The sequence below is a fragment of the Hippocampus comes genome, unplaced genomic scaffold (genome assembly GCF_001891065.2).
Source record: "Hippocampus comes isolate QL1 unplaced genomic scaffold, H_comes_QL1_v1.1 scaffold10, whole genome shotgun sequence".
NCBI classification, from domain to species: Eukaryota; Metazoa; Chordata; class Actinopteri; order Syngnathiformes; family Syngnathidae; genus Hippocampus; species Hippocampus comes.
Window position 1 is genome coordinate 1,154,809 of NW_017805001.1, and position 19,408 is coordinate 1,174,216.

General features: G+C 44.5%; 1 protein-coding gene and 1 non-coding gene across 2 annotated transcripts; one reads left to right on the forward strand and one right to left on the reverse strand.

The window, feature by feature from the left end:
* Window positions 1-586: 586 nt before the first annotated feature.
* On the forward strand, window positions 587-18,312 carry kcnh6a (potassium voltage-gated channel, subfamily H (eag-related), member 6a). Its single transcript, XM_019897322.1, has 19 exons — window positions 587-846; window positions 1,408-2,275; window positions 2,653-3,223; window positions 4,778-5,008; window positions 5,181-5,330; window positions 5,611-5,714; window positions 6,285-6,597; window positions 6,721-6,923; window positions 12,035-12,460; window positions 12,844-13,261; window positions 13,646-13,845; window positions 13,972-14,224; window positions 15,056-15,249; window positions 15,411-15,504; window positions 15,611-15,898; window positions 16,069-16,258; window positions 17,403-17,604; window positions 17,800-18,035; window positions 18,273-18,312. The coding sequence occupies exons 3-18, from the start codon at window positions 3,148-3,150 to the stop codon at window positions 18,028-18,030; spliced, it is 3,573 nt and encodes a 1,190-aa protein (XP_019752881.1). The 5' UTR covers window positions 587-846; window positions 1,408-2,275; window positions 2,653-3,147; the 3' UTR covers window positions 18,031-18,035; window positions 18,273-18,312.
* Window positions 16,380-16,451, reverse strand: trnac-gca (transfer RNA cysteine (anticodon GCA)). The gene has a single exon. It is a non-coding gene; the product is annotated as a tRNA-Cys (tRNA).
* Window positions 18,313-19,408: the final 1,096 nt, after the last annotated feature.

Below are 19,408 nucleotides of genomic sequence, written 5' to 3' on the forward strand. Positions count from 1 at the left end.
ACAGCTACAGTAACAGGAAGCAAAAATAAGAACAAAAAAAAGTATTTTATTTTAGACTAATATTTATACAAATAAAATAAACGGAATCTTATTGTGTGTAGATATAGAATTTATATCAGGTGTCAATTTATTTTTGTTGCGGTTGGTCATGCAAAGACTCTTCCTCATATTTTGATTAGCCAGTTGTGTCAAAATATTACAATCATTCAAAGCATAATTATTTATAGCTTTTTTTTCCCCCCTGACGGTTGTTGTATTGGATGTTATTTGCAGGTGTACCTAATGTTTTAACAAATGATTGAATGGGGAAGCTAAATGCTTGGGAAAACAAGTGGGGTGAACAAATGAGCATGAGCTAGTTTAGACGTTATTAGACAATGTTCATTTATGTTTCTGTTTAGCGATGTTGTATCATGACGGGACTTGCAGTGCAACGTCAAAATGTATTTCACAGAAAGCAGAGTTTAACGGACTTTAATGTCCTTACGTACACAAAGTGCCTTCCAGAATAAAAGAGAGTTTGGGGGAAAATGTCTAAAATGTGTCGTGTTGTATTTTTTTAATGGCATGAAAGTGAGCTGCGGGATTGACGTGGACTGCGTATGTTCAAGTGTGGCGTGACATCGAAGGGCATAATATGGTGGTCGTTAGCGCTTATCTTTTTTGACAGTCTGCAGATAGAAAGAAGGGAGACTATAGTGATCCACAACCGCTAATGAGAGGTTTGCTCCGTCTGTAGCTGTGGCCATGGTGACGCTAGTTTTATTTGAAGCTTCATGTAAAGACTCCCCCAATCACCCTCCCATGTGAAAACTGAGGAGGCGTTTTTCGTGTGTCTCTTGCCAGGTATGAATAGAGGATGATTATTTCTGTGCTGCGGCTCATCATGACACAACCAAAAGACAATCTTTGCTTTGCTGTGACACACACACTCACACACACACACACACACACTTGTTTTTTTTTTTGGTCATGTTTTTCTAACACGAAGCAGAAATTTGGTCCTAGATCAAAATCATGCTGTTGCGCAACCGTCACTGTTTAAATAGAAATTGGGCATTCTTAATTGCTATACAAGTAAAAAAATAAGTCAACCAATGTCAAAAGTAAACTAAAGCATTATTTGTAAAATGGTGACAGAGCGATAATATTTAAGGCATTTGCATCTCATTTTTCAAGTGTCATCCAGGAGGGGCTCAGAGTCGAGCCGCTTCTCCTCCACATCGAGAGGAGCCAGGTGAAGTGGCTTGGGCATCTGGTACGATGCTTCCTTGGACGCCAGGACAATTTTTCCCCCTTTCGAAATCTGTTCCTGCATGAAACTACCTGCATCTTCAACCGCAAAAAAAAAAAAAAAAGTCGATAACAAACGAATAAGACACTCTGTACTCATGTGTGTATGTTTAGAGTACAGTTGTACGTATTGTGTCCAGCTCTTATCAGAGGAATGAAGTCTCTCAGGGCGACGATGGTGCTGAAGGAATTCCATCCTGATAAAAAGTCTCCAAGTCCGTTCAAACGTTTTGGTTCCCATCAGGTCCAGCGGGCAAGAGGTGAAACAGGGGGCGAGGGGTGTCTGGATGGTGCGTTTTGGTTTGTGAGGTGTTGACAGACCGCCATGTAGGCGAGAAGGACGACAAAAGTCACAAACATTCCAAGACGGACATGGCAGGCGGGAATTCTTTTGGACTTCCATGATCCAATGTTTTTAGCTTTAGCTATAGTGTAACACGTGTTACAGGACAATAAATTTTGTGTTACCTGAAACACAAGAGGATGCTAAGCTAAATATGTTAAACAGATGAAATTTAGACCTGGACAATGTAACTTATAAAACAATGGCCCAATGCACCAACATTTTCAACTTCAGACAACCTTTTTGGACTACGAAATTAGATGTGAGCTAATGTTATCGGGTTAGAGGACAAAAAAATTAAGGGAAACACAATGGGCCTCGCCAATAACTTTAATTAGCCTAAGCTAAGCTAACTATGCTGCACACATGTGAGAAAATGTTCATCTCCCTCTCCTGTCAGCGACCTTTCATAGAGCGTCTGTTCTATTTCAGAATGCCACCGGGATGCTAAGTGAGTGTCGCTGTGGGATCAGGATGGATTGAAGGTGAAAAACTTTGCCATTGTTTTCCTTTTGTTGTGCTCAACTTGATACACAGGCACACACATGGCGGCTTATCGCGGTACAAGTGCGATGGCAGGGGCGCACGTGGAAGATGCTGCTATTTTCAGAGCTGTGATATGGAGTGAAGCAGACTGAGGTGGGTCTGCAATCTGTCACCGACAGGACCACTGTCAAGCCAAACCGCCAACACAACCGCACATCTAGACTTTCACAATAAAACGCACGAACACGCACGAAATCATTGTGTATCTCTTCATAATTAATTCCTGTAAAAACATTTCATATATGCATCTACTTACATCATCCGGCCATTCAGTATTATCCTGACATCCATCCATTTTCTGTACCTCTTTTCTACACTACGAGCATGTAGAGACGAACAACGAATTTGAAACGATGTTCAACTTGTATTCATTTTGTAGGGTCGTTTTCTGGATCCATATATGCTCAGAACGCATTTTGGGTCTCAAACGAGATCGAGCGATCAACCCTGATAAACTCTTATTTTGAAAGGCTGCCTGCTGGCTATTTCCACCCCGCTGTGTACTTGCTGGCTTGACGCCGGTGGCTTGTGAGGACCCGCGGGGGACGGTGGAAAGCAGCACACAGGAGATGGGACCAATTTTTGGCCGAGATGAGCTTCTCTTTCTTCTGCGCACTTTCTTAGCGGACAAACTTGACAGAGAATGTCGTTAAACAAAAGGCGAAAACTTCCTGTCGTTTTATGTATTTTTTTCATTTTTAACTGCAGCTCAAGTCTCTGAAATTAAACTGTACTTTAGTGAACTTTTCCTCCTTTTTTATTTTTAACTCAGCGCGTGACAACCAGCTTCCCTTGTCACTGTGGCAAACAACCTTCATCATCAAGATCATCATTCTCCAGGCAGCATCAGCAACCCAATCCCTCAGCAGCTTTGCACGTGCACTTCTTTTAATTTGACTTTAAATTCGGCGCTTCCCGATGCTGATTTAGAAGCTTGATGTGTTTTCATCATCGTCGCTGTCAAGATGCCGGTGAGACGCGGTCACGTTGCCCTCCAGAACACTTACCTCGATACCATCATCAGGAAATTCGACGAGCAAAGTAAGTCACTGAACGTGTGAATCTTTACAACCTAATTCTGATCTTAAACCTCATATCTTGTTTAATGTTAATTGCATGTATGTCCCCTTTAAATGAAGGAAAACTCAAATATCTCAACATTCTCAGGACTGAGAAAAATATGAGACACATTTTTCTTTCTTTGAACTTTGCGCGTTAAATTTTTCGAAAGCCGTAAGTGTCAGGACAGGAACAAAAGTAATAGTGCACCGCTCTAGATCAAGACATTCGTTTTGTTTTGAATTGTGTCTGCATTTATTTTGGAATGTCACTCCTCTTCAATGCTGAAGTGAAGAAGTTACCAAAAAGATGAAGGGAAAAAAAACATGAATTGTTGACTCTGACGCCGGTTAACACATCACAGCATGTCATAAAACTTACAGTGTGATATCACGACAATCTGATTGGCTGAGACGATACCATCACATCATTGCTTTTCTGTTTCAGACTCAACTTTCGATCTCCTTTCCCGACAAAATCAAATGTTGTATTTTTTTCACCCTTTCATGCACCCTGTAACCTGATCACATGATAAGCTGTCCACTGTAGTGACCGCTGTCCCTGAAAGGGTTAAAAGCAGTTAAGTGTCAGGACTAAAAAAAAGTCATAGCACACCCTAGTCGCTCACACAAATTTTCCATGATTAGAAATTAGGCTGCAATTTAATAACGAGTGGTATTGCCAAGATTCCAAAGGAATGTCCCATCTTCAAACACAGTTCAAACATCATCAAAATATTTGATATAAGTAATGTAAGCTAATGCTAACGTCGCAGCCGCTCTTAAAGGCAGACGTGTGCGCGACACAGGCGGCCGAATCGGCGCTGGCCAGCTCTGTTTTGGAGCCTTTTAACCGCCGACTTCAATGAACACGACCGAGATGTACTCGCCTTTGATTGCGATGTCACTCTGGTTACCCGCAATCCCCTTGTGCCTCCGGAGCTACATCACATGTTCCTCTGTTCCACATACTGGCACTTTGAAACCCTCCATTGTCACTTAGCGGTTGCTAGGCACCGCGCTCACCTGCTGGGGATACAGTGTATTTTATATATACATATTATATATATATATATATATATATATATATATATATATATATATACTCTCGAGCTTTTCCCACAACAGAACTCAAGCACAAATGGTAACATCATCATTTTGAAATCCAATATTGTATTATGAAGATCAAATGCCTCGTTTTAATCTGAATTAACTGTATAGTACTGAAATAGCAACGTGCAGCATACGTATACAGAAGTGTTGACATTTCCACACAAGTCCCTCTGTTAAGTGTTCAGCTGCTCCGTTGCGGTCTCTCAGGAATCATTGTGATGCTAAGCAGCCTGGAAAGCTCCACTTCATTAGTTCCACTCCACATGATTGTTGACTGTATTAATAGCGAGCCGACCTATTGTGTTGTTACTGGACAAGCGAAGTGAATATCTTGTACTTGACATGAGTGACACATTAAGTTCATAATTGATCTTTAAAGCCTTGGAGTGGCTAATGCTAAACCTGGTCCACATGGTCGTTTCAGATCGCAAGTTTGTGATTGCCAATGCGCAGATGAAGAACTGTGGCATCATCTTCTGCAACGAGGCCTTCTGTCAGATGTTCGGCTTCACGCGGGCCGAAATCATGCAGCAGCCATGCACATGCCAGTTCCTGGTGGGGCCCGGCACCATGAAGAGCGCCCTGGCGCAGCTAGCTCAGGCCCTCCTCGGCTCTGAGGAGCGCAAGGTGGAGATCCTCTATTACGCCAAGGAAGGTACCAAAACACCTGTCCATCTTCTCGTCAAATAGCTCCTTTATCACTTGCGAAAGTTATTTTAATTTTAACGTGAAATTTGAAGGTTACGACTTGAGACTTGCTTGTGACTTGCACAAATGTGATTTCGTCCCTCCCGTGTAAACTGGTACACAATGCCATCAAATGACAGGCACGTGCAGGCCGTGCATGGTGGACATCGTTCCAGTGAAGAACGAGGAAGGCGTCGTCATCATGTTCATCCTGGACTTCCAGGAGCTCGTCGACCCGCTGCTCAAGAAGTCCGGATTCAGGCAGCGAGTCAGTCAAGGCTGGCTCTACTGTGAGCACTTTCATGGATATTTGAACACAAATGGTGCATCAGCACACGTACACAGACACTATCGCAATACTCACAGGCATATATTCTTTATCTTCTGTGAAATATTATTGAAACTCACGTAGTCGCTGACAATTGTGGAGTGTTTGTGTTTTACACTGCCCCCTGGCGGCCATGTCACGCACAACCGAAGGTGCTGCAATTCATTAATCATGATGCACCAACTGTTTCATATTGAAGCATTTGAAAAAATTAATTGTTCACTGTGGATTGTCTTTCTCAGGTCAGAATCGCAGATTGAAGATGCGACTGCCGGTGTTGCGCCCTATGCGGCGGCAGTCGCTCTCCAAAGATCAGTTTGAGGGTGTAGTGGTGGACTACTTGCAGGTAAGAGAACTTTATATGCAATAAATATCAAGTCAAGTACAACTTTATTGTCATATGTTTAATCATGCTCAATTTTTACTGTTTAAAAAAAAAAACCAACAACACTGTGATCATTCAGAGGCAACAAAGGCTTCCTTTTTGTGGTCCCCTCACATGAAATCCCATGTGAAAGGGCCCTTCTACAGCTGCGGGGAATTGTTTAAAGGGGAAAAAGCCATCAAAGAGATAAATGAAAAACAAACGAGCCGCTCGCTCGTGTTTGGACGTCTCCGCTGTGTTTTTTTTTGAAGGATATCACTTCCTGACAGGATCCATGAGCGACCAATCCGGAAACACACTCTGTCACGGCAGACACATTTACACACACACACACACACACACACACACACACACACACACACACACACACACACACACACACACACACACACGCTCACATATACACACACATTCCTTTTCTTGCTGCCTCACGCTCACTAGTCTTTCAAAACTTTTTGAAAACAATCCATTCAGCTATAAGTGTGTGTGTGTATATATATGAAATATTTTTTTTAAAAATCATTTTTTAAGCCCAACAGTGAGGAAGTCCCCCTGAAGGATTTCCGCATCCCGTCTAAAGAGAGCTGTATGCAGTCCGAGACTGAGGCCCTTATAGAGCAAGACCTGGATCCTCCCTCACTCGCCGCCCAGTCTTGCGCCAAGCGCCGCTCCCTGCTGACGGACCGCCTGGACCTGCCGGGCCTGCCGGTACCTCGGGGGACCATATCTCGAAGCAGCTCGCGGGAAAGCATGCGCAGCCTGCGACGGGCCTCGTCTCTCGACGACATTGACGGGATGAAAACAGAGTTGAGCCCTCGGCTCGGAGATGCCCGGACTAACAGCAGTGAGTCTGACAGTAGAAGCACTCGTTAAGATGTGAACAAAACGAAGTACGCTCACACGGAGAAAAGAAGAACAAAAGCAACACCAAAGACACTTTTTTTTTTTTTTTTTTGCTTTTGTGCAGATTTGAAGCCGAGCGGCGCCAACTCCACTTCGGACTCGGACCTGATGAGGCACCGGGCTATTGGGCGCATCCCGCAGGTGACGCTCACCTTCGGCTCGGACCGCGTCAGACCCCCGTCGCCCGGCGAGATTGAGATCATCGCGCCCAGCAAAGTCAAAGACAGAACACAGAATGTTACTGAGAAGGTGACGCAGGTAACACAGGTGAGATCAGAAGTCCTTGTTTTCCTCCACCAGGGAGATTATGATTGGATATTATAAATACTATTTAAAGGGTTTCAGAAATTTTTTCACAAGCACTTTTTTTCTTTTTTCTTTTTAATTGATTTAGCCAATTATGCTTCCAGGCTAATGAGATATTTTATTTCTTTGTCTTTCTTTATTATTGGCAATATTCTGTGTCCGTTTCAAATCTTATCTTGTGTCAAAGAAATTTGCTTTGTGTAAACTGTCATATTGCGCCAAATTGTAATCCAGATCTGATCCAGGTTGAACACTGACTGAAAGTGCAATCGGTGTTTTTCTACTTAACAGGATACCTTCCTTGTTTGGCCTTCCTTGGTTGTTCTTCCGATTTTATCTAGAATATCACACCAAGTTTAGTGCAGATCTGATCCGGATTGAGCATTTACGACAGTGTAAACGCAACATGTGAAATCCAATGGAAAGAAGTAATTCAGTAAATCAATGTTTTTTAGACATTTTTTTTTACAACCTAGTCTAATATAATTTAAGGTAATATTTATTACTTCCCCAGTGGGGAAATTTGCAAAACAAAAATTTTAGTCCAGATTGGATCCAGATTAAGCATTTAAACACAGTGTAATCACAACATCAAAAATCATCAAACTGCTTGTTTATATTACATGTTGTCCCCTTTTGAATCAAAGTTTGAGCTGCTTTTACCTTTTAAGGTCCTACATTCGGTGATTTGGCAGGGGACAAATGTTCTAGCCTTGGCTGAGGGTTTTTTTTTTTTCGTGTTCTCATTATCGTTTATCTTGGAGCTGGAGGTGCAAGTGACATTTATATTTCGACTTTCTGCTCCTCCACTACCTACTGTGAGAACAACTCTCACTCTCACTTGCTTTTTCCTCCCGGTGTATATATGTGTGTGTGTGTGTGTGTGTGTGTGTGTGTGTGTGTGTGTGTGTGTGTGCGTGCGTGCGTGCGTGCGTGCGTGCGTGCGTGCGTGCGCGCGCGCGTGTGTGTGTTTGTGACAGGTTGAGGTCATTAAGTATCACTGCTCTCCTGCATTCACATATGCAAACACCCACACAAACACACACACACACACAAGTGTGTCTATAAATGGAGGGCCGCCTCGGGCTACTCGGCAGGGACGCCGGATGACGCGCGGGGAGAAATAATCTCACCTGAGGTGTGACATGCGTCTTCACGCTGTGCACACCGTGTCGCCTCCACATCGCCGCCGCGGTGTCAAAAAGCACCTCGACAAAGGGAAAGCTCTCATAATCTCCGAGGAAAGCAGCTGGATGTCAGTTGGATAGAAAAAGAAAAATGTCGCCCAGAGCTTCTCGGAGATTCTGTGTCATGAAATTACCTTTGTTTACTTTTCTGTTTGGCTCGGTTGCCTCCCCTTGTCAGTTTGGCTTTGTTGGCCGGTTTAACTGCCAATTTGATTTTGTTGCCTTTTGTTTACTTCCAAACTTGACTTTGTTGCCCTGGCCTACTTGTCGATTTGGATTTGTTGCCCCAGAGTCGATTGAAATTATTATGATAATTATTATTTTTTTTTGGGCTACCAGTTTACTTTTCAATTTGATCTCCTTGAACCCAATTTGTCATAGTTACCTCCAGTGCGCTTGGTCAATTTATTATTTTTTGGGCGGGGCTTTGTCGCCCCGTTTACTGTCAATTTGACTTTGTAACCTTGGTAAATTGTCACTTTAGCTCCGTTGGCCCAGTTTACTTGTCACTTTGGCTTTGTCGCCCACTTTACTTCTCCAAACTTGTTTTGGCTTTGTTGCCCTCATTTTTCTTGTCAATCTGGGTTTATATCCCCTTTTTTACTTGCCCGTTTGGCTTTTGCTACCCCAAGGTCAGTTGCCAAAAACTGTCATTTTTTGGTTTTGTTTGCTTTCCAACATTGATATATATATATATATATATAAAAAAAGCGAGATAAGAGTGTGACATCTGTGTGTGCCCATCGAGTAGCGTTGCCTGGCTGGCTGGCTGGCCGGTTGGCAGTGAGTGACCTTGGCCTCGTGAGCTAATGGACATGGAGGACAGCGTTTCCATGTACCCACCTTGCAGGCGAACTCTCCACTCCTGAAACATGGCCGCTTCACGGTGAAAACGGCGATGAAAAAAATTGCCTTTACGTCGGATGTTGTGGCGTCGCGCCATAAAAAATTGTCGGCTGCTTAATTGAGTTTCGATTGGCACCTTACAAAAGAGAAATGAAGGTTGCCATTGATCCTCGCCACTATGGATTAGTCTGCAATGGCGTGATCGAGCAGGAACGCCCGGATTTATGTGTGCGCGTACGTGCGCGCGTGTGCGTGCGTGTATGTGTGTGTGAGGGCGCGGCACCCCATGGCTTGGGGTGCCGCGTTTTACAAAATTCACAGTCATAACGGCCCTCCAAGGGAAATTGTAACTACAATGTGCCCCGTGACAAAAAATGAGTTTGACTTGTCATATTGGCTTTGCTGTTCACAGTTTATTGACCCAAATTGTTGTTTTTGGCTTTGCTGCCCCGGTTTACTTGACTAAAGTGTCATTTTGGCTTCCTTGTCCCCAGTGTACTTATCTTGTCGTAGTTTGGGCTTTGTTGCCCAACATTTACATGCCAGCTTGGCTGAATTGTCGCCCCCTGGTCTACCTCCCCAAATGGTCGTTTTGGCTGTGTTGTACCCAATTTTATTGTATTTATTTTTTGCCTCCTTGTTTGGCTTTATCGTCAACCGTTTTTCTTGTTTAACCCTTTCATCCACCTCATAACCTGATAAGCTGTCCACTGTAGTAACCGCTGTCCCGGAAAGGTCTAAAATGTTACTTTTGACTTTTTTCGCCCACAATGTATCACCTCATTTTGTCATGTATCATATTGTGGTGACATAATGCCACACAGAGGCCATTTATTTATTTCTTTATTTTTAAATCTGGGCTGGGCCTAACGCAGGGGGCCAGAGAGGGACGGAGAGAAAGCAAAGGGGGGAGGAATGTTGTTGAGGGAGGGATGTAGATGGACGGACGGAGGTTGCTGTCTCTCTCTCTCTCTCTCTCTCTGGTTAGCATGAAGTACGTGTCAACATGAGCTTCAAGCAGAAACTACAGCCTGTGAGTGATTTTATTTATTTTTTCATAACTACACACTTACACCATTTACTTACTGCTAAGGTGTTCTTCAGATGCTCCTCGTTTCTATATGAAGCTGACAAGTGAGGAACAGGAAGCCAGGGCATGTTGTTGTCATGTGACCACGTCAGCTCATCCATGTTATTTTTTTTCCTTTCATTTTCCCCTTGTTTTATTTGCCTGAATTGTCATTTCGGCTTCGTTGCCCAGATTTTACTTGTTGAATTTGACCTTTTGGCCTTGTTGTCCGCCGTGCTGAATTTTTTGGGTTTTTATTGATTCGGTTGTCCACCGTTTACTTGGCTCAAATTGCAGTTTTTGATCTTGTTGGAACCAGTTTCCTTGCCCAAATTGTCATTTGGGCTTCAATGCTCCCTGCTTACTCGTCCAAACTGTTATTTTAACTTGTTCACCAACAGTTTATTTGCCCCAAATTTCTTTTTTGGGGAAGTTTTCTTGCCTTCAAAATGTACTTTCCCAAACTGTCATGTATCAAACACGAGCCCCATGCAGACATGAACGAATGCCATGTTAATTATAATGAGCTGACAGGTTGCATGCGACACGGGGGGGGGGGGACTTCTATTGGTCATTACAAAACACAGCACATCGATAACTTGTTGGATGAGTGAACCTTGTGTTTACACTCTCATTAGCATGTCGCCCATCCACATGGTGTTCAGCAGGTCACAGCGGCCCATCAGCTCCCCCTAGTGTCGCTTAAACAAGATTTAAAACCCACGCCAGCATTGTTCTGTCATCGAAACATCCTTTCGCTGACCCCTTTAGCTTCGTTCCCAAATGTAGTCAAGGTCCGAATTCGCTGTCACATTTTAGAATGCGTGTGACCTCTCCCTAGGTGGTTATTTTCAGCGAGGAGCTCGGCCAGTGGGAACAGATCATTAATAAGCTACTTGTGGTTCCTGGGAGAGAATTTACAAGTTACGTGCGTCGCAGGCAGCAGTTGAGCTTCATCGCCACGAATGACATCATGCAAAGTACAATGCAAAGTAGCCTGGCCAGCGCAGGAAAAGCATCAGATTGATGCGGTCTCACTGCAAGCTGCTACATATCATATTAGTGACATCATTTTGCTCTTCGATCAATTATTCAATGTTCTCCAGGATTAAGATCATTGCACACTGCTCACTGTTGGGACTCGTTAAGTAGAGGGTAATAGAGGGCTCCGTCCTTTTAGCAATTACCCACAATGCACTACCGGCGGCCATATTGGAGGGCTGTTATAAACAAGTATGGCTTGTTATAAACAAGTATGGCTTGTTTATAACAGCCTTCCAATATGGCCGCCGGTAGTGCATTGTGGGTAATTGCTAAAAGGACGGAGCCCTCTATAGTGAGGCAATATCTGATCGGAATAGGCAGCCCTGGTTTTGTCCCCTATTTACGACTTGTCTAAATTGTTCTTTCGGGTTTGCTGACACTAGTTTCATATTCGAAATTGTTGTTTTGGGCATTTTTGCCCATGGTCTATTTGCTCAAATGGAGTTTCGGCTTTGTTGCAAGATATGCAAAATGTCCCTCCTTTCTCATCATGTATTGTCATTTCTTATCATGTATTCATAACTTCACCTGACTTGGTCTTAAATGGCCTAAATATGTGATTTAGTTGACCCAGATCCCTCAAAATCCCCGAACCACTTAATTTCGCATGATTAACCCTTTTGGGGACAACGGTTAATCCATTGGACAGTTTATCAGGTTACAGGTTGCATGAAAGGGTTAACATGTTAGTGACCTGTTAGATTGACGTTTCTCTACATTTCAATTCATTTCAGGGCCCTGTAACATACTAGGGGCCCTTTATGGATCCACCTGTGCATCACTTACTGCTTGTCAGGACCAAAATCGGGTCATATGGTCGGGACAGCAGCAGGTGAAAGTGGTCCTGGTTTTAGACAGTGTGCAAGTAGGTGTACCTAATTTAGTGAGCCTATATGGTGTTAATGAATGGCTTTCTTGGCGGTAAGGTTCTGTCGCTGGGCGCTGACGTGCTTCCCGAGTACAAGCTGCAAGCCCCGCGCATCCACCGCTGGACCATCTTGCACTACAGCCCCTTCAAGGCCATGTGGGACTGGCTCATCCTGCTGCTGGTCATCTACACGGCCATCTTCACGCCCTACTCGGCCGCCTTTCTTCTCAACGAGGTGGAGGAGGATCGGCGGCGGACGTGCGGCTACACGTGCAACCCTCTCAACGTAGTGGACCTGGTGGTGGACGTCATGTTCATCGTGGACATCCTCATCAACTTCCGGACCACCTATGTCAACCACAACGATGAAGTGGTCAGCCACCCGGGACGCATCGCCCAGCACTACTTCAAGGGCTGGTTCCTCATCGACATCGTGGCCGCCATACCCTTCGATCTGCTCATCTTCCGCTCCGGCTCGGAGGAGGTATGGAAAAAAATGGTGCCTTGACCCGACTTGCAAATTTTTCCACCTATAGATCGCTTGGATGAATTTGTTGCTTTGACTTTAGAGCAAACATTTTTAGAGTGCCGTATGATGGCAGTTAATTCAACTCACTTCACAAGAAGCAGTTTGGCAGGTAATCATCTTTAATAAAAGAAAATTACAGTCGATATATTATTAGCATTCCCTGTGGATGTTCACCGTCAAACTAAACATCAAAAAAAGAGAAATTGCATTTAAAACAACCGCAGAACTTTTCCTTCTGCTAGCTTAATACAACGCAAAGCACAGTCGTGCTCTAACCCTTTTGCCAATGAATATTTTTCGAGTTGACTGCAGTAACGAGATGGCATCTGCCTCCCCAGCCGCAGACCACCACGCTGATCGGCCTTCTGAAGACGGCGCGGCTTCTGCGTTTGGTGCGGGTGGCCCGCAAGCTGGACCGCTACTCGGAGTACGGAGCGGCCGTGCTCTTCCTGCTCATGTGCACCTTCGCCCTGATCGCCCACTGGCTGGCGTGCATCTGGTACGCCATCGGCAACGTGGAACGCACCAGCTCGGCCCGCGTTGGGGTCATGAAGATCGGCTGGCTGGACAACCTGGCCGAGCAGATCGGCAAGCAGTACAACGACAGCGACGCGGCGTCGGGGCCGTCCATCAAGGACAAGTACGTGACGGCGCTCTACTTCACCTTCAGCAGCCTCACCAGCGTCGGCTTCGGAAATGTTTCGCCCAATACCAACCCCGAAAAGATCTTCTCCATTTGCGTCATGCTCATTGGATGTGAGTCCCTCTGCGTTTTAGTGAAAACAATTATTTCGCTTTATTTATTTTTCTGTGAACTTTAATTAGCATGTATTCATTTTTTACATATTTTTAAAATTGTTTTTCTTATTTTTTTTCTAGTTTAGACATGTTTATTAATATTTTTCACTATTATTTGTGTTTGTTATTTTGCATTGTTTTTATTTATATACTATTGACATTTATATTTTCTTTTTCTCTTGTTTTTATTTTAATGTTATCATATTGTTTTCATCATTTGTGTTTTCTTTTTTTGTGCTTTTTCTTTTTGTATTTTTGGTGTTTCATTCAAGGAATAGTTTTTTTTTTCTTCGTTTTTTTACCTTTCTTTGTGCTCAACTTTCTCCCTTCCCTTTGACGCAGCTCTGATGTACGCCAGCATCTTTGGCAACGTTTCGGCCATCATCCAGAGGCTCTACTCAGGCACGGCGCGGTACCACACGCAGATGCTGCGCGTCAAAGAGTTCATCCGCTTCCACCAAATTCCCGGTGGCTTGCGGCAGCGTCTGGAGGAGTACTTCCAGCACGCCTGGTCCTACACCAACGGCATCGACATGAACGCCGTGAGTATGCAAACTGCCTCTCGAAACTTCTACGCAGGGCCACGTCTTCGACTGCATACTAAGTCTTTTGTCCCTTCGGCGTGTTGACAGCCGCATTTTAAAGGCACCCTGTGTGTTTCCCACCAGGTGTTGAAGGGCTTCCCCGAGTGCCTGCAGGCCGACATCTGCCTGCATCTGAACCGCACGCTGATGCAGCAGTGCAAAGCCTTCCGAGGCGCCAACAAAGGCTGCCTGCGCGCCCTGGCCATCCGTTTCAAGACCACCCACGCCCCGCCCGGCGACACCCTGGTGCACAGCGGCGACATCCTCACCGCCCTTTATTTCATCTCCAACGGCTCCATCGAGATCCTGCGCGACGACATGGTGGTGGCCATATTGGGTGAGTGCGATGCCCGCTTCCTTTGACTTTAATTCGGACTCCACCGACGTTGACACATTCTCCGAAGAGCGAAATGATGGACTCGTTTTCTTCAATGTAAGATCCTGTAAGTTCCAACAAGATCTGTGCGATTTGAAGCATCTGTTTACATTGTGACCAACAAACTGCCAAATAGTTTTCATATGATTATCATGTAAATATAATATAATGTAAACCTGAATTTAAATGAAATGGAATTGAATTTTTTTTATTCAGTTTGACTGTTCTAATCTCGATACGTCGAGACAAATTAATTCAGTTGTTTTAATTTAATAATAATTGAACTGTAAATCTAATTGAAATCTAATTTGCATTCAATGTTAATGAAAGTTAAAATGCAAACTTAATTCAAATTTTAAATGTAATTAAAATTCAATTTTAAACTTGATTTAAATTTTAAATGAATTTTAATCCCTCAAAAGGAACATTCACAGTTCATTCATTGAAATTAAATTCAAATGTGATTTGATTTAAATCTCAATTTAATTCAAATGGGGTTTTTTTTTTCCATTTTCCGCCTTCACATCAAAGCGCACGCACATGAAGAGACACACACACACACACACACACACACACACACACACACACACACACACACACACAGAGCTGTCGTATTGCCTCGCCAGGGGTGTTTGGGCACAGCTCCATTTAATTCTTCCATTTCGCAGAACCATTGATCACCAATAGCAGTGGCACTCAAATCCCGCTCGGGTGCCTCCTTTTCCAATAGAACATTCACCGCAGTGTTTTTGTTTTGTTTGGGTTTGGATCCCATCTCATGCGTACGTCCAGGAAAGAACGACATCTTCGGCGAGTCCGTCAGCATGTACGGCAGGCCCGGCAAGTCCAGCGCCGACGTGCGGGCGCTGACGTACTGCGACCTTCATAAAATCCAGAGGGACGACCTGATGGAGGTTCTGGACATGTACCCTGACTTTGCCGACACTTTCTGGCACAACTTAGAGGTCACCTTCAACCTGAGAGATGTGAGTGTCACCTGATGGAGGTGTTGACCACCAGAAAATGTAAAATATAATATGAAACTTGGTAGGCGTGTCTGTCATGAGTAGACCCACAAAAATGTATTGCATTTGTATTCTATATTTGTATTCTATATTTGTCCATTACTGAAGGTGTTGTGTATCAGGCAGATCGGGTAAATCTGTCAACGCCAAGCAAGGACTCTGAATGTGGCTACCGTCGCAGCAGGCACCACAGAGGTTCCCCGCGACGCCACAACCGTGAGCGACGACCTTGCCTTTACCCCAAAAACAAAACAAAACAAAACAAAAAAATCTCTCCCAGTACATACGTCAGTTAAAAAAAAGAATAAAAATCCTTCTTCAGATGGCGCGGAGCAGGAGGAGACCTACGCCGAGCAGTCTTGTCCAATGGCCAACCATCACAAAGTCTCAACGCCGCGCTGGGACGAGCAGTGCAATAGTGACACTTTTTCATCCGAGTCCAGCGACGAGGAGATGAAGCATATGAGGCGTAGCAGTAAAATGGAGCTGTACCCCCCGCCGGCAGGGGATGCCAGAGACTACCCACCGGCCGTCATTAACCTCCTGCCGCACGGTAGATCCGGCCCTGGAATGGCGAAGCCTATTGACCTCGCTGGGCCACCATACTCAGGTGAAGCGTCCGCCACCATCTCTGTATCGTCCCGATAAGCTATCATTGTGAATTTCCTCAACACCATACTTTGGAGTTTGCTCATGTGAGATGTTACTCTATAAATGAACGAACAGTAACTTCATCCAGAGTCAAGTGCAACGTTTATGTTCTGACAATCATCCTTACAGCCACAGTTCCAGTCAGCATGTCGGGCCTATACGGCTACTGGCCAGACCGCCGGGCCAGCCAGTATTCCGAGGCCCAGAGACGCTCGTCGTCTGCGGCCAGGACCACCGGCTTCCAGCCTGTCCCCTGTTCTGAGGACCGGCCCAGTGAGCTCGGGTCAAGACTGGAAGTGCTCCAGTCACAGTTGAACAGGTGAGATTTGAGCTCTCTCTCTCTCATTTATTTTTTTTTTTTAAAAACAGGTACGAAAATTTTTTTCACGATCGGGCTTAGGACAGAATTATTCATTCCTCTAATAATAAAAACCTGTTGAAGGGGGCACCCGGATTTGAACCGGGGACCTCTTGATCTGCAGTCAAATGCTCTACCACTGAGCTATACCCCCTTCTGCAAGTCACTCCGACATTTTTTATATTTGTTGATAGTATATAATCTGGGGCTACAAGTAAATTAACATCGATAAAAGACAAGGAAACAATATGACAGTGTAATAATCCAAAAAAAACAAAATTGTGGCGTATATTCGCATCATAGTGTGCGTGTTGGTGAACGAGGCCATGCGACAGCGACATCTGGTGGACAGTTTTAGCCTTCATATCTGGCGATGAATTGGAGGCTTCTTTTAACCAAATATGTGGTATAACTTAGAACACATATTTGGTTAAAAGAAGCTTAGAACTTCTAAGGGTTATACAATCCTAACTTAATCATATTCACCGGGCAATATGTGTAAAAAGTTGAATATCTACAAGTGGTTTTTGCTCTTTCCTTCACGTTTTACTTTCGATTTCTACAGAAACCGGATCACACGAGTCACGTGACCCACTGCTTAAACTCGACCTTTTTATTTTAAAATGTAATTCATCATATCGATTCAACCAGGTCTCGCATCAAAATGAATCACTAATCCAGTGGGAATCTGATGTTTAAAACATCAAATTGATGTCACTTGCCTGCTGGGGAAAAAAAAATACGAAATAAGTGATTGTAATTAATTCATACAAACTAAAATAACGGTTAAATGCAACAGTTGTAACACTATTCATGAGGGATGAAGCAAGCACTGCTGTGAAATGCGAAAATTGCCAGGTCATTACGTAATCAAGCATCTCCCAGACACACAAACATGTTTCCTCTTCACATCTGTTCGATAAAATTAAGACCTGACTAAATGAAACTCCTCCTCTCAGTTGAACAGAGATCCTACCAGATGCCCACCAAAGCAATATATTTACGATGTCTTTGGCCTGTGCGCTAAACAGCAACTGGAGGAGATTTTCAGCGAGTAGCGGAGGGTAGGCTCAAAAAATGTACGCATTCATTGTTCTTGTTGCAGACTGGAGAGCCGAATGACGGCGGACATCACCGTCATCCTGCAGCTACTTCAGCGTCAGATGGCCCCAGTGCCGCCCGCCTACAGCGCCGTATCACCCAGCCCCCTCCCCACCGCCACCGCCGCCGCCCTGTACGGCAACGCACCGCCGCCCACCCTCTGCACCGTCCCTCCCATGATGGACAGCGCCGCTTCGCTGCTACAGGTACGCGCACGCGCCGATTAATTGCGTGATTCCGAGCGTGTCTGACGAGCGCTAAAGTTGGAATACACGATGAGTCTGGTTATAATACTAAAGTTGAAAAATGACGAGATAAAATTGTCAATTTTTCCAAAAGTAATAAATACAACAATATTAGGATTCCAAGTGTGTCCAACATGTTCTGTTTCCCCACCCTAGACTCCAGAGTCCGAGTCCAAGTCCAAGGACTCGCTGTCCAGCGGGATCCACGTGACGGCCGCCTCGGACGACACCATGTCCCTGACGCCGCCCCAGCCTGAGGCTCCGGGGATCTTGGGCACCGCCCAGCGCTTCCCTTCCCTCCCCGAGCACCTGGAGGTCTCCTCTGAAGTGCCGGAGATCCAGAGGCACATCTCGGATCCAGTCCTGCCGGGAAGCCCTGGGAGCTAGGAGGTGAACCTCCGGCGTAGTGATGTGTCGGTCGCGAACGAGCCGGTACAAAGAGCCAGCTCTTTGAAGTGAACGATGAGAGCCGGCACCCTCCCTTGGGGAGGGTGGGGGCGGTCATGTTGATCGATGTACAGTGAATACTTTGAGGGGGAAAAGTTATCGGGGCCCTCAGAAAGTCATCCGATGTTTCCTCCCCAATCTGAAACGAAGTTTGATTTCACCGTGATCCTTTGGGTTTTGCAGGTTTTTCAGCCCCTGCACCCGTTGGGACCAGCAGAGAGCACCCCGCAAGCATCCAGACGAGACTTGCGTCTCAACTATTCCAGCGGAGTTGCCCTGATCAACAAAGCATCTTGGAACAATGAATAAAGTTGGCTTGCACGTTTTGGTAGTGTGCGTAATGGGTGTTTTATTTGCACTTTATTCACGATCGCCAAGAACAGTGGTGTCAAACATACGGCCCGCGGGCCAGAACCGGCCCGCAAGGAGGTTTGATCACGCCCGCAGGATAATTTAAAAGTGAAAAAATGCACAAAAAGTGAAAATGCACAAAAGACACGGAATGAATATTTTTAATAAAGTGCAATTCATGGAATATCCGCTAGAGGGACACACTGTTTTGATGAGAGGAAAAGACAACATTGTTTTGTGCAGAGAAGAAGACAACTGCAGCCTCAGTCTGTCACTGAGACAGACCCAACACAGCAGACGCTATTAAGGACATGTGAATACTTTATTCTTTCCACATATTATAGCACTCTCCTTAGTTTGTAAGGTGTAGGCAGGGATTACATTTAGATTTTATATGCTCGTGTGAATGGTTTAAAAATTCCTTCATAAATCTTGTTTAATCTTAAAAGTGCATGAATATATTTTTCAAGACCAATTACTTGTGAAGGTTTTGTCCCTTTGTACAGTCAGTGGGATCAGTTGCAATGCACATACAGTCAAACCTCGGTTTTCATCCATAATCCGTTCCAGAAGGCTGTTCGAAAACCGAATTGTTTGAAAACCGAAACCACGCTCTTTTTAAAATAAAAATGTTTATTGAACACGTCTGCTCACAATGGAAAGCAACACGAGGAAGCATCACTTCCTCATCTACCCGAGGAAGCATCACTTCCTCGTGTAATGAAGGCGAGAGGAGTCAAATGGTGCATTCAAGTGTGCTCACTGCTAAAAACGCCTTTCTATCCTATTTCGTTTTTTTCGGCTAAAAACGCCTTTCTATACTGTGTCGTTTTTTTCGTGCCAAAAACGCCTTACTATATTATGTCGTTTTTTTCGTGCTCAAAACGCCTTACTATAGTATGCCGTTTTTTTCGTGCTAAAAACGCCTTACTATAGTATGCCGTTTTTTTCGTGCTAAAAACGCCTT